Source organism: Bombus pyrosoma, linkage group LG9 (assembly GCF_014825855.1).
Source record: "Bombus pyrosoma isolate SC7728 linkage group LG9, ASM1482585v1, whole genome shotgun sequence".
NCBI classification, from domain to species: Eukaryota; Metazoa; Arthropoda; class Insecta; order Hymenoptera; family Apidae; genus Bombus; species Bombus pyrosoma.
In genome coordinates, this window is record NC_057778.1 from 2,450,791 (window position 1) to 2,476,692 (window position 25,902).

Genomic DNA, 25,902 nt, shown 5'->3' on the forward strand with positions numbered 1-25,902 from the left:
ACGGGGCAATTGATCTCTGACGATGCTTCGTTACGCTGGGCGACAATGAAATCCGTCTGATACTCATCAGGGAATGCCAGGAAGATTGCTTTCCTGGCTGATTCAAACGGTTAGGATACACGTGTACGGTACACGTATCGACACATTCAGCCAATATAATGTAATCCTTTTTTTCTTCATCCGACATGTTTACCGTCCATCTTTCCTCTTCACTGTCCTGAAGAAAGAACCGCTGAGTATTCATTACGCCTTTTAGTCGCCGTATTCACTAACGGCTGTGTTTAATTCCTTGGTGATATTGATTCCTTACTTACAATTACTCGGGAACTGTCGATAAACGGAACGATAAAATACACGCCATTCGAAGAACTAACTTCACGAATCAAGCTAAACATCTGGATAAGGAAATACCTACTTTTGTAACAACAGCGTTACAATGATCACTGGACATCGTCATATTTCACAAAGAAGCATAATAATAATCGATCGGAGAAATTTATGAATACATCAACTAATTACTGTTGTTGAGTTTACGACATCTGTAAATATTTACTCGGCACGGTCGTAAACCATCGCCATAAATCATTGCCCCGTCTCGCTACCGCGACTTTCAGCATTATCGGCAGCACGCTTATTAAAGGACCAGCGGTTGAATAAGAGAGCAACGAGCGTTAAGGCGACTCACGGTATTTAGGTGTCCGGTGGTATATTATATCTGTATAATTAGGAAGACCCAATAATTTCGGCGTGGCTGGGGGTACTCGATTAATGCGAGGTCTAATATTAAACTGTTAATCGCAACCTCTACCTACCAATCAGAGAGTACTGTCTCAAAGTGGACAAGTTTCCAGAAACGGCATCAACTAGAATCTTGACTTTGCCTTAATAGGAAATTTTTGCAATTTGTTAAATTCATTCCAGCCACCGTATATTAAAGCAGTCTCAAGTTTTTAGTTACCCTGATGCATAGTCTATAACGTTTAACTTTGTAATTACTCGCTGCTGCGTGTGCTAGGATAATATATTATATAGATACTTTTTTTACGCATTCGTAGTTGAAGTATGGTATGCATGGCTTGCTGGAACGAAAAATATCAGGTTATCCCAGCGATATAACTTGCAAGAATCTCGAAATCGCTACTTAGATTTCTCCACTTATCACGAAGCCAGTTTATGTATGGAAGCACCTAATTTTCGTCTTCCGTTGATTTATCGTTTACCACTTACGATTTTGTTTTATCCTTGTAATCGCGGATTTATTCGAATATTTCAGCATGAATTATTGACTGGTATATTTAAGTAGAATTTTTCTGCTGTGGAGGTTAGGTCTTCTTCGTTTCTTCTTCTAGTATCTTCTTCGTTTATTTTGAATGAAATGAGATATTAACTTCTCTTTATTTATCCGAGACTGCTTTTATTCTGTATAGGTAAGCAGTTGTTGCGAAAAACGTTTTTCTCAAATGAAAGTGAATGATATAAAAATAAATATATTCTCGGACGAGAATTATTTTATTAAACGTTCAAAATGATATACCTGCATTTATAAAATCTTTCGTGAATTTTTAATATTTAATAATAGATATTAATGGTATAAACAAAATGCACAGGTACTCTTTCTTCCATTCGTTTCTTTATTATAGAAACAATAATCATTGCATTGTGTTTTATATAATATCATAAGAACCACAAGTTGTTCTTTTATTTGCTTTAGAAACTATTTATGTTATGCACTGTTTAATAGCAGCTGTTACTACATATATACAACAAGGTATGATAATTATTTTCCCGATTATTACAAACGTTAAAGCTGCTAGATTCTGATAGACCTCGCTTTACTAGTTACGAGTTAATTTCAAATAACGCACTAAAAATGAAAAATAGTGATTAACGTGCTATAAAGGTGTGGTTACTAGCATTATATCATTCCATATCGCACTGCTTATAGTAAATAGTTCATTTTATCATTTTCAGTGGGTATATGCGAAATGTACTCACGAATGCGTTGTAAATATGCAAAACCATAGCCTTTGGCAATAATAACGGTAGAGGTATAAAGTAAATCTTCAGATAATGTTGCTGGCAAAGATTGAGATAGGAATTATTTACTTTATATTCATCTACTCTTCTTACACGTGTGGACATTTATGTATTAGAAATATTTCACGAGATATTTTAACATCGTTTGGTATTAAATATTTTTACTTGATTTATCGTTTCTGGTACTAGTTTTAGTTGGCAATCCACGCTTTAGAATTCCAATGACAAATGTGTATGATGTAATCTATCATGATTCATTAGCTCTTATAGGAGGTGTTTCTAGCGCTTCATGCCAAGGCCGATAAGTATTTGTTACTTATCCTTTATTCCAAAATCTTACAATTAACAAGGCACTATGAAACAACAATAGTTCCTGTTTAAAGAAAGAGTACAGAATTTAACCAAGTGCTGCAAGGGACTACCATAAACACGTATTGTTTACAGGTGCAAACGATAAAAAGAGGTAAAAGTGCCCCATCTTTGTAGTCGAAGGACCGTGGCTGATAGCAATATACGCGACGCGGATTGTCGCAAGAATATAGGAAAGAAGACACGAAATACTTGCAAAAACCCATGAAATACACTAATCGAACTACTTCCTTAGGGGTCCAGTTATACCCTCTAACTATCGCGGTGAGCCATCTACTCGTAAAGTACAAGACAAAATCGCCATAAATGCGTGCGTGACTGAAATATGGCGCAGTAATGTTTATGAGATGCTGTTACTTGTCAGTTACCGCTGAAAAGAATAATAACCCGCGCTGTTACCACGCCTGGCTACGCACTTATTTATTAATAACAAGTTACACAAATCAAGGTATCGCTGGCTTCGCGGCGGAATGATAGCCTTTATTCCCGCTGCTCTTCGTGCACGTGGGAAAACCATTGTGCCTTGGTTTGAGCACATCCTTCCATTTTCCGCATTCTGGCTGCTCGAGTTAACGACGTTTCGGGTTATTTTGCTTATCTATACTTTGCGTTAGCGCGTCCTTAGCTACGCGATCGATGCGATTTTTCTTCGATGGAACCAGTTATCACAAACCGCGTGTTAGCCGCGCCTAAGCAAGTTGCTTTATTTGAAATGTAAATAAGGATGTTATCAATTTTAGATCATTGATTATCGGATAGAAAAAATTTCGATCGAACGGGAATGCGGGTCTTTCTCTTTTTTTCAAGAACTTCTTACGTGTCAGATTTTATTGACGTAACAGTGAATGTATTCCGATAGAATTCGATAATTAAAAGATGAATGAGAATGGTTGTGAGACATTAGGTACTTTGATTTGTTTGAATTCTTCATTCCGATCATTATGGGAAATTATACGCGATTTAATTTGCTTAAATTACAAACATGCATATAACTCTTCATTAATAGCGAGGTACGTAGTGAGGTAGCAAGTTATGATACGAATTTAATTAGTAGAACATTATTGGCGTCGACTTATATTGTATTTATTACATCGCTTTATAGTTCATAAATTACTTAATTTAAAGCAGAAAGTCCTATTAATAATACTATGCACGTAAATTGTATTGGATCAAGAGATGAAAGTTGAATTATTTATTAATGTCGAGAAAATCGAAGATTGTACTGTACCATAATTAATTATATAAAACGCTTAAGTATTAATGAAAACAGTTTCGGTGTATATCCAGGAAGTTTTCAATTACAAAAGTACCTTAATAAAAACTCGTGATCTTTTAAAGTCTTATACAGGATATTTTATGTAGCTTTTTTCCCTCTACATCTGAATATTTTACTACCGTGACACTTTACACGTTTTTCTCCTTTATGACGTTACATCATTCTCCATAATATACCCTATATTCAGACACAGAACATTTCTTCGCCAGGAATTATCAACAATCGATGCTTTAATTTCATAACTTTAAGAATAACTCATTATATTTTAAGATCTACGAGATTTGAATAGGATGCCTGAGGGCTGCCCGACTAGCTTCTCGATTTCCTTGACAAGAAAAGCGAAATCGAGAAAGCTCGTTTTACTCTTGCAAAGCTTGTTTTACTCGAGTAAATCTTGTACAATACTGCTTTGAATATATCTCTTATGAAACCGAAAATAATATCATGTTTATATTCTATTATTATCTTCTCAGTAAAGATAATTTCGTAGTTATAAAGGATATCGTTTTATTGGTAAAGATCTTAAATAATGGATTAACAAATATAGACAAATTTTTTAAATTAATGGAATTGCTACGAGTCAAAAAATTTCCCAGAATATATATAAAAACCAAACTCAACAATAAATATTCGAAGATTAATTAACAGATTAGGTAACGAAACTAAAAAAAATGTTAATTCCAGAGTATAAAATTCACAGAAAAATATTATATTTACCCTAAACAACATCAAGTATTCCAAAATAACAGCTGCTATAAACGCGAACGTTTCTTTTCCAAACTAGGCTACATACTAAGAAGTAGAACGTTCAGCGAGAACACAGGAGGCAGTCTTGAATAACGAAGGAAAGGTTTTATATCTAACCATAACCCCTTGGTCTTTTATCAGGACTGGTTCGCTTGGTATTTTTCCCATCTCGGCGAGGCAAGCCAGATAGCCGACAAATAAGAAGAGTATCGCTCGCAGTAATCTGTTAACTTTGAATCTAACATGCAGTTACATATCCATTGCAAGGATGGTTTGCGTGTTATAGGATTTCGCGAAACGGCCGAATCTCACGCGTTATCCGTGATAGATACGACTACGTGTATCTGACTATCGAGAGCGCGCATTAAATACAGGATTGTAGAATCTCTGCGGAGCGTACGCGGAGCTTGGACGCGGACGAAGGAGGCGGGAGGCGATTGTAAAAGGGCGAGGCGCTTATTAAGTTAGTGCCGGGGATTCCTGAGCGCGCGAGTACGCGCCACAACGTATGAATTACACGATCCAGCTTCGTACGTCCGACGATCATGAGAGAAAACGCGGAGGGAGGAGAATACGACAGAGAACGAAGGTGATGAGGACGACTGGAGGAGAAATGACGACGAAAGATGACGCTTCGACCGACCCCAGCCGCGGCCGCGCTTCGTCTATAGTGAAAGTAATAACAGTGAAACGTGCGCATACACCGGCAAAATCACGCACGCAGACCAACTCACTGGACCAGCTTCTACGTGACTGGTACTTAAGCTATTTTTCGATACGACCGGTACTTAGGTGCACGCCGGACTACACAACCGCCCGCTGGGCTCTCCCATAGAAACCACCACCGAAGATCTCCTAGCGTCCTTGGGAAGCTCGAGGAGGCCGAGGACGAAGCGGTCAACGACTAAGAAAGGGGAAGGAAGGAACGGATAATTGTAGAACGGGCCTCGCGATATATCTACCGTGAAATTCGAGTGAAAACGATCACACATGTGCGCCACCACTGGAGAAGAAGCGGATAGTCCGCTTTCGTTTTTCTCATAGTCCCCTTTCCTCTTCCTTATCGTGACTTTGTCTCGATGTTACGTGTAACGATTGCAGGATATGTGCTGGATGATGTTACGATATCGGTGGAGATTGTTTATAATTTTTTAGATCGAACCTGTTTAATAGACCGACAGAAAAAGCAAAGAAATAATGGCAATGGACAGGAGGAACACGAAAGGACAATTTCCTGGAGTGGATTATTTAATTGCGATCAGGCTATCTTTGAGACTATAAGAATAATTCGTTGAAATCTGAGTAAGTTAAAAGTTTTTTGTAATATTTGCGCTATTAAATCTATTAAAAAAACAAAGCACATTTACGAAACGCAATTGCAAATTTAATAATATTGACAATATCTTTGTGTAAAAACAAAAAGCTGCTATTTTATCAATAACATTCGTCTATACAATTATAATAGAGTGGCTACAAAAAGTATTCGCACACCATTGTATCTATTATAGCCTTCAAATATCAATTTCGATTATATTCAAGTATATTAAATTTCATATCACTCAACGGTATCTTCATATATACGTAAACATGAAAGAACATGATAGAAAACCACTTCGTTGGAAAATAAGGGTACAAATGCAAATACTTTTCGCGATCACGATTATTTGATAAATAATTAACCCACACCTCCTATATTTTATACAACGCTTTTTTGTTTTCAACCTCACGTACAGATTGTGGTACGGTGACTCCCTTATCACGCATATTTTATTATACGAAAAATGAACGTTCGTTCGATGCGACAGTTTGAATTGCGGGAGCCGACACGGTGGCTTGAAGAAGTTGCTGGCATCCAAGCTACCGTATAAATTTGCGATATCGCGATGTATCCCCCATATATGTGTGTGTGTGTGTGTGTGTGTGTGCGTACGTGTATATGTATATACATATACATATAATAATATATAAAAATGCTATGTGCACAGAGGGTCTAACGTAAAATGGGCGGGGAGTGTCCGCAGATATACATGTAAGTAGAGAAGTTGGAGAAGGAAATCGGGTCACGCCGAGATATTTTTCCGCGTCTTTCCACTTTACTAGGCGAAGGTTAGGGGATGTAAGCGTTGGAATGTGTGTGCGCGTTCTGGACTAAAGAACATACATACATAATTTCTCTCATCGGCGATACGTATGCAAAGCACTGGAAGGTGCTTGCAATAATTATGAACGGCTTGGTGATTCTGCACGCAAGCTTAGCGTGCATTCGAGTCGGGACGATCAGAGCGGTTAGAGAAAAATGAAAAAAAGACAATTAAAAGGAACTGAAGAATGATGCTATATACACGCCTTGATGGCTTCGAATGGAATGATTACGTAAAATGATTTTTAGTTGAACGTTAATGTAATTTTAAGGCTTGCTTATTCAAATACTCTGCGTCTCATAACAGAATTATGAAACCAATCTAAAATTTCCAATTGAAGTGCTCGGACCGAGAACCGGTGAATTCCACTATTGGAAACTTCACAGTATCAACCGTCTAGCTAACAGTAAGCCGTCCTATAAAAATTGTTTAAACGTATAAAGATTATATTAGTAACACGTTTTTCACGAGAATTAGTGTGACTAGTAGTGACAGCTTCAATAGAATTTCTTCCTCTTCAGTGGAGTTGTCAGTTTCTTGCATCGAAATTAAGACTAGACGAATGAAAATCTCTAAATGCAGGTTTATTTGTCAAGAAGCATAACGAAGATGACGAAGATTATAAATTCAATATACGTAATATTTATTTACTGTCTGTATCAGTTTGTGGATTTAAATTCGGACTAAGATTTGGACACCACAAGTCATTTTTCGGTACATGTTTTTCTACTAATGAAGAAACATCTTCTAATTTTGTTTTTATCTAATAGGTAACGAATATTATGTATAGACAATAAAAAGATAGCCGAACTTTTCTTGGGCGAGAATTTGAAAAACATAAATCAGTACCGATGCTGCATTTTAGGAACTAAGTAATTTTTACATCTGGAAAACTACATTATCTCGATAATCAGAGATGTTTTATTTTTGTAATTAGCAATGCGGGATATATGTAGTTAGAATTACTACTACATGAAAATCCAATCTTTGCAAAAAAAAAAAAAATAAAAAAAATAAAAAATAAAAAGAAAATAGAGAGAAAATAACCCTTCGATTCTTATGCAGTTACAGGTTCAAGATATTAGATCTAATAAGTTCATGATTCTCTGTCATACAGAGTTTACAGCTTTGGTACTACATCCACTTCTTAGAATAACAATGGGCAATTAATTTAGAACATCGAATAAAATTTAATCTAAATAGTTATGAGTCAACAGTGTAGAAAGTGGTGGAAAATTCAGACGTAATTTGCGAAGGTCCACAGCTTAAGGACTGGTTTAGTAGAACCGATCGATCGACAATAATTTTAGCGGCAAATTGTGTAACGGTATCGATACCAGTGCATGGTCTCCCGTAAAATAAACGCGCGATTATTTCCTAGTATGTTTAAATAACGTATGGAGGCGATTTACGAGTTTTCTGCTTCCAGAATGTAGTTTCTAGCATCTTCAAGTTGTCTTTATTACAACCATAAATTGGGTGCTACATAGAGTAGACTTACCAAAATCGTACCACTTAAAATATATTACGCTGTATCGCCCATTTAGTGTTAATTTTTATGCAAGCTAATGTTGGAAATTAGAGTTTAATGGCTGAGGATCCTGCTATTATATATGTTTAACTTCTTCCTAAGAGCGAATTAATTTTTTACGAGCAACCAATCTTCTAAAACTATTGATATTCAAGCACGTGTTAAAAATATGTAGTTTGTGCTAAGAATATTATGCAAATAATAAATACAGAAATTATTCAGTACCTAAGAATTAATAAATATTAATATTTTTAATATTCCTTTACTATATCTAATAGTTTGAAATAAATTATGAAATATTTCATTTAAAAAGAGGAATGGTGTATATATTACTACGTATATTTTATAATACTAGTTTAATAGCAATTATGCAAATAATTCAAGACTGAAAGTAGCCATTTAGTTGTCGTTGCCGAATTAACTTTTTGTACCGATAATATGAAAATTTATGAATTTTTCTTCGAGATAAGCTTTTGAAACAGTTATCTATCTTATACAGGAATCGGTAATTAGAGTAATGAATAAGATGGTGTAGAAACACGGTTGGTACGATTAATCGTAAACCTAAGTTCATTCGATTAAACCAAACACAATGAAATTAATGTAAGTGATTATACCGTACAGTTTGAATTGGTAGCATGAATCACCAATCGTTGCTTCGGGTCTGTGTTTGGTTACTATATACGTACTTGTACGATTCAATTAGGTTCATTTCTGATTACGCGATTTGATATGAATGGTTGTAATCAATATGGGATTGATACGGAATACTAATATTCTCAATGATACTGACTTATAATTTCAGTTTTTAGTATATTTTAATATTACAGGAAAAAGGTACAAAACTGTTTCTAAAGTTTATGAAGGTGTCGTCAGAATTTTTCAAATTCACAGAGTGAAAAATACTTATTAAATATTTTATTACGTATGATAAGTGAGTTTAATTAACAAATTTTCTGACAAACGAATATCCACCATTATTAATATTCGTAATACAAGTATAAATAATGAGCACATAGTATAAACAGTGAAAAAAAGAGTGTTTTACATATTCCCATAAATTTCAATCACCTACATTTTCATAACAAGATTGTAAATTTGACTGAAAATATATATCGCTGTATTTCATGAATTAATCATTGAAAGATTTTATTTTGCTTAAAAATCAAACGGCACCACATAAAATCATTAAATATTCTGTTACTTTGAAGTTATTGTATATTATTGCTTTTGTAACAGTTATGAATAATATAACTGAATTATTTTACAGCGTAATAGTATTAAATAATTTCAAATAATTAATTAAAAAAAGATGCGACTAGATTTCAGTTAGTAGCATTGATTAATCATTACTAATTATGTAGGACAGCTACTTACGAATGGTTTTTCAGCACAGTTTCAATCATATTGGTAGTGACTGACCAAATGAAAACAGATCCATCCGAAGAACCAACCGCTATGTATTGGCCATCTGGACTGAAAGTTGCTCTCGTCCAATCAAAGCCAACTTTAAACCCATCAGCACTAAAAAAAAATACAGTAACGTACGTAATTAATTTCCTGTTCCATACGGAAAGATACTTTAATCCAACGATTTCATCGAAATGAAATGTTTGCTGAAATATACTTGTGATATATGCGTACCAGAATATTATTAGATATTAGTGTAACTACGATACTACATTACTTTGCACATAACTATTAAATTGAATAGTTACCAATGAAACGTAAAAGGAATCAAACATTAAAATCTTTAAAATTCTATGAAACCGAATAAAAAATTTAAAATATATTTAACTGAAGATGCTTTGGTTCAAGTCTTGATAGCTCAAGTTATATAAAATTGTACAAAATCGAACATGTAACAGGCCCGTTTCTCTACTTCTGCATTTCACTTTGTAGGTTGTGTAATGTTAAATATATCCATAATAAAATTATACTCACCTAAATGATCCAATGATCTTCTTCATTCGCAAATCAATGAGTTTTAACGTATCGTCTCTGACACAGCTGAGAAGGTAATTTGCATCTGGAAACAAGCAGGTGCCGCTATTTGAATTTGCATGTCGTTAATGTTAAAGTTAAATTGGTTGTGCTAATACGGTTAGCAATACAACAGCTTGTCTATTCTGTTTGAATAAACATAATCGCTGATTATGTTCTGATTGCATTTACTTCATGTCGCGGTGAAGTTTCCGCGGTGTTGCTCTATTATTCTAATGGCGACAAAAAGAAAAAGTACGTAAGGAGAGGAAAAAATACGTTTACTACGGCTTGAAATGCACCGAGATGCTAAGTAAATAATTCCTTTTCGAGACGCATAAATCTTATGGGGAGGCGTTCGAGAAAGGTTTCATTGTGAATCTACCGGCCACATTTCCTAAGAAATGGTACATTATACTTTAATGGAAGTATACATAATGTATTACGTTGAATGATAAAGGAAAACCATTAAACTGGCGCGATGTAATCGAGCAGAATTCTACAGTCTCTGGCAATATCGTTTCATTCGTGTTCTATTCTCGCTTTGCCGAAATTAATGAAACGCGAGCTGCATATTCCCAAAGAATTCTTTAATAAGTATGACAACCTAACAGATGTTTCTGGATATGAATATTTCAAATGTCATCATAGAGTGTTCAGTGTTCATAGAACAGACAATTCTCAAGTGTTCCCTCAACTAAAATTGTAACCGCACTTAGTTTCCTTGGAACATTTTACATTTAATCAAGGTAAACTGTGCATGATTGCTTGTAGCTTTTTACCAATCAAGTAACTTCATTATTCCAAATTTATAAAAATCATTGTTGATTCTAGAATTAAGAAGTTGTTGGAACAGAATTGTCACAGTTTCCTTATTAATTTTAAATTTCTTTTAAAGTAATTTATGACGAAGTATTTTAAAAATTGTTTAGATAAAATAGATGCCTCTAACCTTTCTCGGATTTTATTCGTGGGTCTTTTTTTCAAATTTAAGCTTATATAAGAAAGTCACACGAATATTCCAATTACGTATTTATGGCGTTAAATAATGATGCTTGGATATTTTTAGAAACCTTGTAAATATTTCATGTGCATAATTCAGAAGGCTGGTATCCTTCTCAGTGAAAAAGTCTAACGAATTCGATCAAAATAGTCGCATGATTATCAAGCAAAAAATATGATATATCTTTTCGGTGACTAATTAATAACGAAGTAATCACCGACTAAGCGTTACCAATAACAACGACGTTCGTGTCACAGAGTAAATTTGACTTACTATGCGATAAGATAGTTAATCCCAAGCATCTTATCATGAGTGACCGCCAGGGTAACATCCAGTCACTCCAAACATATGATACACCCGTACAACCAAACTCTTTCTCCCACTCCAACAAATAAAAGAATATAAATACTCCTCCCGAAATCACCCGAGCTAGTCTGCAGTCTGCATAAGTCCGAACTACCCTGAACTTTAAAGTCTATCGTTGCAAACCGCGAACATTATATCATTTATTTCATTGTACAAGTGTGTGGAAATAAAGAGCTCGATCTCCTGTTTGGAGATCGACATTTTTTCTGTAATTTGTTGAATTATTACGCGCCATTCGCTTCGTAGAAGCAATTCCAGGAATTAGGGGTGATAACTCCATGACAGGAAAGGGAAAGTTATACAAAGTATCTGGAAAGGAAACTTACCACGAGATAAATCTAGCGACGTCACTTTCCCTTCCAATAAAATATCGTTCGAACTGGACTCGGCTCTGGTGTCCCAAAATCTAATTCTCTGATCGAAATGGCCACTAATTATTGTAGAGCCAGCACCATCAGAAGTTACAAGATCGTTACAACTGGAACCCGCAAACTTTGTCTCTATACCTGTAAAACAAAATTGAACTTACATCAACTATCTGTATTGAAAATAAATTTTGTAAAACGTTTATTTGATAGAAGTATTTTATCAGATTAATTATTTATATAACAAAAAATTATTACACATATGATACACATTCGAATAATAATTTAACAACTGTACCTATGAATATTTATTAGACGATAACTTTTACTATTTTGTGAATCTATATTCCTGGTCTTGTACGTTTCATATTTTATCTAGAAGAATTAATGATTAAAAATTTGCTTTTGCAATATTTACTGCATATGTATGTACATTGTAACGTGTATTACAATACCCTAGAAAGAATAGACGCAATTGTTTCTACATCTGAAATTTCAATCAGATCGTGTATTTCTGTATTCACATAAAATCTGCTTACGTCGGTACACCTAAGTTGACGGGTATGATGCATCGCCATGAAGTAATTGGACCCAGTAATTCCATCTTCACAGGAAGCACAGTGCCTCAAGCGATATCAATAACCGACGCGACGTATCGTCGCGGTAAGTTCGACAAGCCAATTGATCGGCTAGTAAATCATCTTTGATTTAATATAGATCACCATTGACAACGTAAAACGGGCATTTCTATGTAAAATTTTCAATCGTACGAATGAACAGTTTGGGCATGGTCAGCTGTTTAATTTTATTCCCCGTTCCAAACCCAATAATTGACCACTGAATTCTCGAATAATCTTTATAGATATTTAAATGCAAATTTAGATAAATTTTTTGAAAGAACATATCGATGTCTTGGCTATTTCCTTTGCCATATTTACTTTGAATTTCCCTATGCAAAATGGAGAAAAGAATATTAAATTTGAAAATATGTATAGAAATACGTATATAAATTAATTAAGAGAAAAAGATGTAAAGAATAACTATACGTCGTGAATAAGTATTAGATATTATATCTAAGAAAATATGGTATAATATAAAACTAGTATAATTAACAATAGCAATTACATTTCCTTTGAGACATATTGTCCAATTCATATAACAAATATATTGAATATAAAAGTAATTTCTAAACTCAATTGATTCTTCGATAACCTGCAATAGAAATTAACTTTTATGTTTATTTTACTTTCTCCGGTGATATATAATTATAATTTACTTTGATAAAATCAACGGAATTCTAAATTCTTATTATTCAGTTACAGCACTCGCTGATGCGTAAGTATTAATTGCACGTTCGTATACATTTACGCGAAGTTTATAGACACATTTTATGCCCTTTGTATCCGTTTCCTCCGTTACACGTTGCAAACAGCAACAGTTTCCGGATTCGAGCAACCGAAGTACAGTCTAAAGTACCTAAGCGTTTCTCGTCGTCGATTCACTTTTCCTGCTGCTACCCGTATTAGCTGAGAAGGGTTCTCAATGGATTACAGTTAACTATAAACGCGAGTTTCCGAGCGCTTTCAATCTCGCGAACACGCTCTCTTTTGTGAGTTTTTGAGGCTAATCTACATTTCTAACGACTTGTGTCAAGCAATTCATCTGCCATAAAACCATACATATGGTATAAAACGATTTCCAAGAATGAGTAATGGATCTTTCAGATATAACCATGAGGGAATCGCAAAAAGTTATTAAAACAGGAAACAAATTACTCTCAGCCAGCTAATGACGCCGTTTATCATTATTCATCAATCGTCATTTATTAGAATATCTACGATAACTTAACTTAAAAAGTAACGAGGACGAATTAATGAGTTTTAGTTTTTGTAAATAAAGATAGAATGATATAAGTTTGGTATAAGTTGGTATTGAGGAACCAGTAAATTTCGAAATAAATTATTTGTTACGTCCCATACATTGGTACTTTAAATAATGAATGAGCATTCCTAGAATTCCCTAACAGAGAAGATATAAAAAGTTGAACACAGAATATACGATACAAAATTTGAATCCCTTATTTATACGAAACTACATTAATCTCCGACTTTATGGTATATCAAATATTCTGAATGGAACAATTACTATAATCCATTTACCCATTATCCGAAAATTATTTAAGGCGAGGAAGATAAGAAAATGATACCACTTTAAGTGATAAATCTTCATCTCTCTTGCCAGATATTCTGGCTCTGCTAACTATTTGCTGTTTATAAACAGGAATACTCCAATTAAAATGGAAGAAACGCAGCAGTTGTACCCGTAAGCCGATGCAGCTGCGAAACATTAACAAAACGATAGGAAGAGTAGCGAAGAGGGATAGGTAATAATCCGATAGAAAACAGCTGATCCACTTTAAGCATCGGTTTTTGTCTTAAAGCGTCCTGGCTAAACAATAATTCACGCTTAAACGCGCTTTCAGCAACGCCGTTCTCCATTGTCCGCTCCTTGCGTAGCGAGATTTATTTGCGCTAAACTTTTGTACACCTCTTCCACCGTCGTCCGCCTTTCTGTGATAGCACCGGGCTTGGTTTTCACTATTTTGCCCGTAGGACCGCGTTCACAACAAAAGCGTGAGAACCCTGAACCAAAATGAATGTCCGGCTTGTGTCTGTGTGTATCAACCTGCCCCCGGTTCTTCTATCTCCGCCTATGTGAAATTAACTCGGATTTAACTCGTGAAAGCGTACAAATTTCAGCGAACGGTTCAAGTGTGTCCTACTGGATTTACTAAACCAGCTTTATATTTATACGTGTAAAGAATATATACGACAGGAGGGAAGAAAGAGGGGAACGTCGAATTGGAAGAGAAAAAAGACAAGCCCGCACTAGTGCGCTTGCGCTGTTTTTGAAAATAAAAAAAAAAAAAAGGATTGAAGTTTCGCCTTTCCGCGTTTAGATTCATCGAGTGCTCGTATCCGCTTGGGACAACTTAGCAAAAGAACTCCACTTTTTGCGTTGAACGAGTACACGATCCTCTGTTCCAGTATTGCTGTACAGAGTGATTTCAGAATGACTGGGATTATCTGCAGAGTTTGAAAGTACACAGAGACAGCGGTCGTTGAACAAACGTGTACGTAATGTGAGTGATATTCGCAGATTTGTGGAAAGATATAATAAGTCATAAAAAATAAAATAATAATAAAATAAGTAAAAATAACACAATAAAATTCGATGAGTATTCAAATATTTTCATGAGCCGCGGTGTATTAAATCGAACTGGAGATCGAATTTGGGAATTGATATTCCAGAAATCGTGATCTCGCTCGTGTCAGTTTTATCGCATTGCTTCAATTCACCTTTATCATAAAAAATTATTCGTTCCACCGTTATGCAATCTCACCGAAACACCTTATATTTCCAGGGAAATTATGTGGAATAGGATTTTTATTATCGGATTGATGATTTAGAAAGGGATAAGCCGATTATTTACAACCGTTCGAAACCGATCGTATCCCGAAAAAGAAATACAGATCGTAGCTGAAGATTCAGCGGCGGTATAAGCTAGACCCTTGCACGTTTTCAAGCCGCGATCTTTACGTGATAAGCGGTGCTTTGAAGAAAGGGGCAAAAGTGATAATTTAGTGGCGGGGTGAAAGTGGCTATTCGCCGCGGTGAAGTACAGAGTAGGTGAGACTCTTTCAGCAAATAGGGGCGACTTTAAAGGGTACGAAAAGTAAATTGAACGAGGTGAATGGACATGATCAACCGATATGAAGCGCGAACCAGCGAAAGGCATGAATAGTTTGCAAATGTATGCAGGATTTACAATTCGGTCCCTATGGACGGTTGACTAATCTCGTGAAACCATATCATTCGAGGAACTCTGTTCGAGATATCGATTTACACTCTGGTCAACATTGCTACAGAGGTAGCCGAAGTTGTGGGTGATGTGCGGCCCCCAATGGTAGGTGGAGTTCTATTGACAAAGGATACACGATGTAGCCTGCCGTGGATGATAGTACACCGGTCGTATTAATTTGCAAGATTCGACTGAAGGATCATAGCGAAATTTACCCACAGTTGCCGAGATTGTTGCCACACGACCTGTCGACAGAGAACTTGTAGGTAAATAATCGAAAAGAGACATAACTGTTACCGTGGAATACTCTATCCGTTACAAACATTATAATTTCGTTCTAAAATTAATTGCATGACGTAAAGTCTCGTCAACAATGGCTCGCAAAAATATTCGGTCACCTGTAGAAACTTTTTATGAATATATTACGTGTTATACAAAATTATAGTTATACGCAATGAGACAGAATTATCACGGTTGTGTTGGTAAGGTTTGAAACAAATCTGAAAACCTACGTAGAAGCCACAGAGATCACGAAAGTATGTAAAGAGACAAATGTGTAAAAACTGTTTTAAAAATGAAATCTTTCATGGAGTAGAAATAAAGAAGAATATGTAATCTTTTAAAACTTTGCAATGGGAACATATATCAAATCGAGAGATGACAGGTGACATTTAATAAAGAAAAAATAAAATAAAAGGAATCATGTATGAAAGCATTATTAAGCATAATATTTCTCATGTAAACGGCTGACAATTGCCGCGTGCACACAAATTGATATTATAGATGGAAACTAACGGTTTTATTTCTATGCGATGATGGTTTCTAAAATAATTCCGATATTTGTTGACCGTTCTAGGTAAATATTTGAATAATAAATATAACACGTCGAAGCATTTTCGTCACTGCACCGCGGATATATTTCATAGTGATCCTCGATGAACGTGACGGGATCATAGCTTTTCACTATTCTCTTAATCGTTCCCTTTTTTTTTTTTTTTTTTGAACCGATAAAAAATTGTATTACTATCTTCTTTTGCAGAGATTTTATCTGAATATAGGAAAATTAGTGACCGTACAGTAAAGTTTGTAATTCCTCGTTTTTGCAAATAAATTATACAGAAGTATCCACGTAAACTTATGCACGCGTCCAATACAATATCGTAAATTGCAATCATTTATACAAGTTCGAATCTAGAACATGTACAAAACTTGACGTGGATAATCTTATTTTTACAGCATCAAAAATCACGCAAATTTTTGTTACCTGATTACGTTGCTTTCATTCTTTAGAACAGAATATCAGGGAAAATTCAAAACCTCCTCGCTGCTTTAGGTGGAGAATAAAACATGAATATTAAAAATATTACGTGACGCTTCTTTTTAATACAGTTCGAAAGAAAAAAGAGGAAAATAAAAATCAAATTTCCTTGCCAACAACGACACGTATTATACATCTTCGTTAACGGTCTGTATACAAGCAATTTGCATTTCATTAAAATTTTCACGCTAAAATATTCAGTTTAAGACACTAGGCGATTCGCCAAATAATCTATTCAAAAAACTTTGCAAACTTTTATATTAAAACCGGTGGAACAGAATTAAGGCTGTCTCGTTACAAGCTGATCTAAATTAAATTTCTTCTTGTCGGAACTTCCGTTTAATCGTTCGTCCCATCTACCTTGAAAATGGGCGCATTCATCCCGCATGAATTTACCAATTTCTTATCGAGTCCTTTTTATCGAAAAACATCATCCGTTAGAGCCGTCACTGATCAAGAACAAAAGCTCGTCTCCCGACAAGAAAACTGCAGGTTGAAGCAACTTCGAAAAGATTTCGCTAACTGCTGATAAGAACGTTATCGTCTTAATTAATCTCACGAAGTGACGACGCAACGAAAGATCACTTTTATTCGATCCTTTTACGAACCAGTCATCTTCCGAATATATTAAAAATCCTTAAGAAGATCCCAAAGTTCGAGCATTAAATTATAATCAGTGACGAACTACAGGCGAAATAAAAATAATATGATCCGACAATTATTATGGTCATTATGGTGAGGTTTATATTTGCTTGAAAGTGTGTAAAAGTGTTTAATGACTTGGAAGATCGAAGAATACTTTTACGCAACAATTGAACCTTAAGCTTATATTAGGCCTAGAAAAAATATTTTCTATTTTTAATTCCACACTTTATGTATTTTATGAAGAAAATGTATCGTCATTCTTAAACGTTGAAATATTTCCAGTTGCTGAAGTATTCTCTGGTAACGTCAATAACTTTCTTTCCATTTTTCGACCGTTTTTGATTCAGTAATGTTTGTTGTTTCTGAACCTCGAACTTCTTGCAGTCACCGATACGTAGTCTGTGGACATTTTGGCTTAGAGCCAACGTCTCGTTTGAGAAATCTTTGGTATCACTTCTTACACGTGACATTGTTACTACTTGCAGGAATAGGATAATCTTAGCAATGTCAGTAACATTTTTATGTATTTTTCACTATTCTTTGATTTTAAGTAATAGCTATAACCATAATGCTAGGCACAAATCACGCTATAAATTAAATAAGAGCATTATAAACACGCTAAATGAAGCTCCTTTTATATTCAATAGAATTTTTTATTTTTTTACATGAAATAATCTCTCTTTTATGTATCATAATCCGGCAAAGTTATCGCACAACATCGTCGACGCTATTTTAGATTCCTCTATTACGGCAACGTTATGCCTCCTGATGATTCGAATTAGGCGTGTAATGGCTTTACGGGCGCTCGTAAATAAGGGAAAGCAACGAGAAGATGCCGAGAATCGAATATAAAGGTGCGAGGAAATTGAACTACCCACTTGCAAAGAATTTTTTTATACTAGTAACCTATTATTTTAATATAACGAGACATTGTAATCTATTAAAACACGTAGAATTAATTCATTGTATCAATTTATCCATAGATTATTTAGAAATATTTTTAAATGATTCAATGCTATTATATACCTAAACCGAAAGTAACATTTTACTTTTATATAAAATATAAATATTAAAAATTATTAGATTACCGTATATATATTCAGAAACCATAAACTTAGACGCAAATACGTGGATACGGCAACGAATAAAAATTGTTATCTTGAGGATACTTTAAAACGCGTATGATTAGAATATTAAACCGTAGAAGAATTTCAAACGAAAACAATGATAATAGTAGTTCTACATTCGCTCGCATTAATTTCACGCTTTAATGGTTGAAGAACGTATACGTATATATATATATAATGTTCAATTCTTTGACCTGTCCCACTTGTAGTGCCTTATTTTTATTCCACTACGGATTAAACTAACAAGATCTAGTTCACGTATCGATAACGAGGCAATATCGCAGTACTTCAAATGTAAAAAGAGAAAAAATACATAACTATCTAAGAAAGAAAATAGGCAATTGCGTAAAGGGAAAAAAGAGACAACCATTCATGGAGCTAGTTTCTTCAAATTACTACAAGATATTTCTACGTATCCATAGGTCTATCTGCAGGTAGAACTATTTAACTAATTTAACTAATTGATAATATAAATAATGTATATAAGAACTAACTAAATATTAGTATATTATACGAATTATAATATAAATAATATAATTAATAGAGCGCACTCTATTAATTAATTCTATTGTCATTTATAAACTCTGTACTACGAGATAACAAATAATGGATTAAGCAATTCATCTCATGTTTCTACGCAAACCTACAACACGGTGATTGATTTTACAGTCGTTAGTAAACTCTGTAACAGTCGTTCAATTTTCTTAAAACAATTCGTCCACGTACAGTACAGTTAAGGGTGGCCTCAAACTTATGGCTGGTAATAGGCGTACATACGAAGAGGCAGAGTCGCGCACCTTTTATTGTCCCACGACGCTAGTAAGTATATTAGCATTATTCATGACTAATGGCAATAATGAGGAGCGTGATTACCGGTAATGCCGTACATTATTTTCTGTCTATAGCGCAACAACGTTCTGGTTACGGTTAAGGATAAGAGTGCGCCAGTATACTGTGTACGCTAAACGCTTGCTATTTGTTTGGCACTGGTTACTTACACGCTTTGCTACGCAGGTCCCAAATTTTTAGGGTACGATCGTAACTGCCAGTAACTACTTTTGAAGGCTCGCCAAGAAACTTCGCCGCCATCACCTTCCCACAGTGGCCCGTTAGAGTGTGCTGAAACAGAAATGGGAATGTCGTTTTGGAACATTTACCAACTCGTTCCGCGTGATAATAGGATCATTTGTAATCTACGTGACGTATTAAAAATGATTCGTAGCAATTGGATGCTTGGATTCTACTGGCGAGCATATTGCTGTGGTTCTGAACTGTGAAAAGTTCTCTTGATAGCATGAGTTATGGAAAGTTATCTATTAAATTCTGTAAAGATACTTATTTTCACATGGAATACTTGTAATTCTATGACTACGAAATTTTTATGTCGAAAAACTCGTAGCTTTTTCATATTAATGGTTTGATAAGTCTATTAACTGTCAGCTTTTTTATATGTATAAAACTTCTATATAATTCTATAGATCAAAATTCTTTTAATTCATTTTCTGTTATGAGTCAGATTTTAGATTTTTTGTAGATTACGTTTTATATAACATTCTTCAATTAAACTCATTTAAAAAATATTTTTCGTTAATCGTTTGATTTAAAAAGGATTTGTACAAATCTGTATGTAGAATACGTTGCTTATTAATATATGTGTTGCTTTATATAACTACACAATAAATGAAAGTAAGATACAAAATGGAAATTAAACTTAAATTCTGTGTAATTTTATTTCACGTGAAATAAGAAACATGTATAAGTGATTGGAACTGTAATGTAAAATAGTTACGGTATGCACTGTATGCAAGGCACGATGTAATTTGTGTTGCAACCGAAGAGGCTTATAGTGTATACCAGGTTTCCTTTTCGAGGAAATTGAGTTTGAAAATCTTCTGAGTACATGCGACAAAGATGCTTCAGTGATTCTACATGTATGTCACTATTAGGCTTCGATGTAATATACTCTACACTCTGTTTGCATCGAGCTGATACATGTTAACAAGGAAAGCTATGAGTGATCAATTAATAAGGTCAATAATTTCTTAACGTGCTGGAATATGTTGTTAGGTACTAGGAATATAATGCATCGTTAACGTACTAAGAAATAATGGAGATTATAAGGCCTACCATATGGCCGTTAACTAAATAAAATACGTAATGAAATAAAATCAAATAGAAATAGTATGAAATTAATAAATATGAATGAAATATATAAATTGCTTCTGCTAAAATAAATTGAATTTCTAGCTAGGATCGTGTTATTGACACAGATAGATTTTTTGTATGTATTCTCGACATTTTACTGAATTCTATTTACACGTTAAAAAAATAAAACAAATATTGCATGTATATCGATTTCTGGAATTATATTAAAAGGGCGTGTGTAACTGAAATACGATAATTTTCATCAATATTAGAAAATATAATGTAAATATAATTGTTATAAAATTCTAATAATTAGTTGTTTCAGTTTAGATTTATTAGAATGAATGCAATAGTAACCACCGTAATTCATAGTTTAGTCAATATAGACATTTGTAACTTAAATAACAAAAATGTATACGTATTTAAACGAAACGATAATATAATACGAAAAACTAATGCGAATATGGTTACAATATTTCAATTGTTAGTATATCTACGTCAACCTCAATTACCCAGTTGCGTGACTTTGATTAAATCAATGAATACGCTTTGAAGTTACGTGTCAATATTCATATTAATTTCGGTTAGTATCCTAAAACATGATCTAAATGCAAAACGTATTGATCATTTTAATTTCAATATATTATTATCGCTTATTCCCTTGCATCGTAGAATGAAATATGTATTGAGGTATTTAAATGACGTGATGTGAAATTTCATTGTAAATTCTACTATATTATAATACAGCCAGATTGCTAGTAACATTGCTAAAGCAGTCTTGAAAAAATTTTCATAAAATCACGACGTATCGTATTAAGAACCGGTATTTATAGATAACCAGTTTATAACGAGAGAAAATTATTATAACTACGGATAATATATATTTTATAGATTCAAAACTAGATGGCCTATATGTCCATATATATATATATATACATTTCGTTTTATATAAATAATACAGTACAAAATGGTGTATATAATTAACTTAATCTCATGAGAAATAGCCTCTCCAATAACTCAATTACGAAAATAGAATATTTTGACATTATCGATATATTAACGTTTATGAAATAATTAAAATGTAATAATAATACTAATGTATAATAATTTGGTAATTATGCTTATCAGTAATCACTATATAATCACTTCGTTCCTATAAGTAAGAAATATCTCGGATATGAATGAATTATAAACACCAATTATTAATTCATTTTAGTCATAAATGTAATCAAATTAAATTGCTTGTTACTTTACTTGTTACTTTCGTGAGATACGATACATGTACATAACACTTTCATTTATATTATACCAGTACTAAATTTTTCCAATCATCAAGAAATCAATAATAAAATATCTTAATACACCAATTAATAGCTCTAAATAGTACACTGGAAATATTTTTTAAAAAATTGAAAAAAATCAAGACATTAAAAAAGTAATACGTAAAGTGTTGTGTAAAATGTAGTACAACAATAGAAGGAGAAGCTTCCTCAAATAAAATTCAGACAAGAATAGAGTTGAGGATTTTTTCATATACATAGTATACTACTTTAAGGAGTTGGAAAATGTGAAAGAAAAATGTTTATTTCAATCTGCTATTCTATAAAATATATCAACATTGTGTCAAAAATCTTTTCACGCAATTCTGAATGGGTTTTCAAGTTCTTGTACATTCATTTCCCCGTCAATTTCTATTCTGATGTCTGACCATAATTGCCGTCACTACTATTGACGCCTACTCGTTATATGTACCCCTTTCAGAAGCCAAATTGACTAATTCCACATTTTCTAAGTTTCACAACTTCAATATTTGGATACGTGACTAATATCCAGCTTCTCAAAAAAAGCAAATGATTTATTTCTATAAGTTTATTTATTTTAAGAAAATGGTAAACAAGGATAAATTCGAAGGAAATTATTACATTCAACGCAGTTTTCTTTACTCTGTAATTTATGAATCTAGTAGATACGGCTCATATCATTTGTTATAATCACATCCTTTCAAACAGCATATTGTAAAAAGCATTCAATTTATCGAACATGCATAATTGTAAAACGATCTCTAAGTTATCAAAGCGTACGCTTTACGAAGGCACTTTACTTTTTCCTCGCGTACTTTCGTCCCATAGAACTGGTTATCCAGAACTTCCGATCGAGATAGGCGCGTGAATTATAAATATAGTTTGCTCACTAATTCATTCGAGAACTTTGTCATCGCCCAATAAAAATGTCACCGTGTAAAAGTCGCAACAACGGTCGGCCACTATTTTCCATTGACGCCTCTAAACAATAAAAGAGCGAGATATACAGGCTAATAAAGTTATCCGACACACATGGTCTGTCCTCTCTGCTTCGCCGTTTAATGGTGAAGAATTCAAGCGTAACGTCGACAAGGGAAACACGAACAACTCGAGGGCTGTTGCAGGGAACGGGGCGCCGTGAAAAAGAAGAGTTCGCCAATTTTAAGGTACACGGGCGTCGGGAGCTCTTGAAAAATGTCCTAATGTAAATTAATGGGCCAGAAGTTTAGCCAGAAGGGCTGTAACTTGAAAGAAACACAGGTAGGAGGGCACCGGCACCCACCTACGTTATACGAGTCAAGAAAAGAACTTTTCCCACGGAAAGAGGGCAAAGGGAAAAGAGAGAGCGAACCGAAAGTATACTATAATCCCACATCTCGAGAAGTTGGTCGAAAGTGCAGAGGTGAGTTCCTCGTTTCTTACAGGAGCATCAAACGATCCACTGGATTCTCTCTTCCGATTGTATCTTTCGCTCAATCAGATCCGAATTTACGATTGCACGCTCTTTTGCGATGTTTATCAGATTCAAATTTCTTTTATCGTCTTTCTTCTTCGATAGTGAATCAAATAGGCAAATTTTGAGGTAATCTCGAAGAAATCCAGAGTAGAAATTTATTGTCTTAGAAATTGACAGGTTCGTTTAAAATTTTTTTGGAGATATGTAACTTATATTTCTCAATGCATGGTTATGCAAAAGGTACAAAAAAATGAGAAACGCATTAGGTAGGCAATAAGACAGATACGAAGTCATAAAATAAATTATTTTAACAATAATCTTAGAATTTGTTTATAAATACTTTTCAGCCTGCATCAAGAAGTATCTTCCATGAAAAGAAGAAAATTTGACATAGATATATACAAGTTTCAAAAAATATATTGATCTTATAGTAAACTTATTGGTATATTTAGTGAAATCAGAGGATCACGCGAAATTCACTAAAATTCAAAATGATAATAAAAGATTTAAAGGACACACAAATTTATACGCGTGCGTGTATTTTTTAACATTTTTGAATAATAGAAAAAGACACAGTATAGTATAGATACAAACAGTAAAAGCAAAGAAGATATCAGTAATGTTCCGTATTAAACTAGTTGCTGAAGACACAAGTTCTACAAATAAAGAACTAAACGTAACTTTGTTTCAAACCCAAGAAAAACCACTAGAAAAGGTAAAATAAAATGCCGATTTCACGGTAAAACCACTGGTCCGCGAGAGGTTAACTTTATATATAAGAACATTACATGGCTTTTTCCAATCGCACGATTCAACGTTCGAAGTGATTTTCCTCTAAGAAAATCACAGGGCATCGGTGCAACGATTTGCCAACTGCTTTTATCGTTGCAGTTTTAACTTTAGTTCGATTCTTTTCCTGCACTGTGCATAAACATGAAAGAAGCGAAGAGGTATTCAAGCATATTGCATTCGAGTATTCCTCGCATTTCTGTTTTGTTCATGTAGCAACAATACCTGTGTGACTTATACAACATTTCAATGTAACAATTAAAATAAATTTTATTTAATAATATTCTATCAACAGCAAACAAATGTCCAAATATTTTCGAGCGGCGGTCTACGTAAACTTCCTCTCTTCCTCTTCTTTACGCCTGAAAACACGAAATCACACGTTATACATCGTTCTTGGAAGATACAGACCAAGATTCACGAAATGTAGGTGATATCGTCTTTTTACGGCGAGCCTGAAACGGCAATGGAAGACGTGTACCAGATGCATCGTTGCAATAAAGGCATAAACTCTTTCGTAGAGTTCTGTCGGAGAGTGAACCGCCGGCAAGATTCGAAGCAGAAAGAGGAATACTGCGAAAGAGAAATAGATGGACCTTCTGAGTTGTACGAAGGTTCAATTAAAGTCGGTAAAAACAGCAAAGAAGAACCTGGTAACCTTCCTGGAAGTAACTAGCGACCTCAGTTTTACAACCAGTGCGTTGTCTTCGTTTTTAGAGCCCACAGCCGCGAGTTGTATTCGTGTTTTGCCACTGTAGGCACCTTTCAGCTTCTTCTTTTACATATAAAAGTATGTGTATACAAAGGTAACTATAGCGACAAATTGCTGTTGTTGAGTAATCTTTGCACTTCATTAGCCTTTTTCTAAGATCGTGTTATTTAGACAGTTGATCCTATGAATGCGTATTACGAATAAAATCCATGTTTTGCATTATTGAATATATCATAGATATATTAGAAAAATGAATGATTCAATCAAGAAATTTAGAATTATTAGAATAATAATCAGTTATATATAGAGACAAATCTGACAACTATTATTAGAGTAACTATTATTCAGATGACATTAGTGGAGGAAGAATTTTTCTTTGCTTGTGTTTTTTGTATTAGTATGACCAAGTAGTTTTTCGTTTATTTTAAATAAAGCTCCAATTTTTATGTATAAAAGTAAAACTCTGTTATACGATATATTAATTATTTTTTCCTTAATCATCTTTCATCATTTATCCAATAGGTATGAATATTGTGTAATATGTATATTTTGTATATGGTGCTTAGTTTTACTGAAGAAAATTAAGAAAATTACATTTCATACTTTGAATACATCAAAGTAATATGATACGCAACAATGAATCAATTTCTTTATGGTTTAACATTCATATCTTTAGGGATAATAAAGAAGATATTGTAGCACAAAAATATGAAGACTAAAATGACATCG

At 34.0% G+C, this 25,902-nt stretch overlaps 1 protein-coding gene across 2 annotated transcripts in view; it reads right to left on the reverse strand.

The window, feature by feature from the left end:
- The window catches only part of LOC122570831 (autophagy-related protein 16-1), a 606,503-nt gene that overhangs the window by 18,801 nt on the left and 561,800 nt on the right, over positions 1-25,902 (reverse strand). For both annotated transcript variants that reach the window (XM_043733702.1, XM_043733703.1), the window contains 4 exons: positions 19,769-19,889; positions 11,780-11,959; positions 10,046-10,130; positions 9,479-9,625 (listed from right to left, as the gene is read on the reverse strand). In XM_043733702.1, the coding sequence (XP_043589637.1) occupies positions 9,479-9,625; positions 10,046-10,130; positions 11,780-11,959; positions 19,769-19,889 (533 nt within the window). The remainder of the gene's footprint in view (positions 1-9,478; positions 9,626-10,045; positions 10,131-11,779; positions 11,960-19,768; positions 19,890-25,902) is intronic.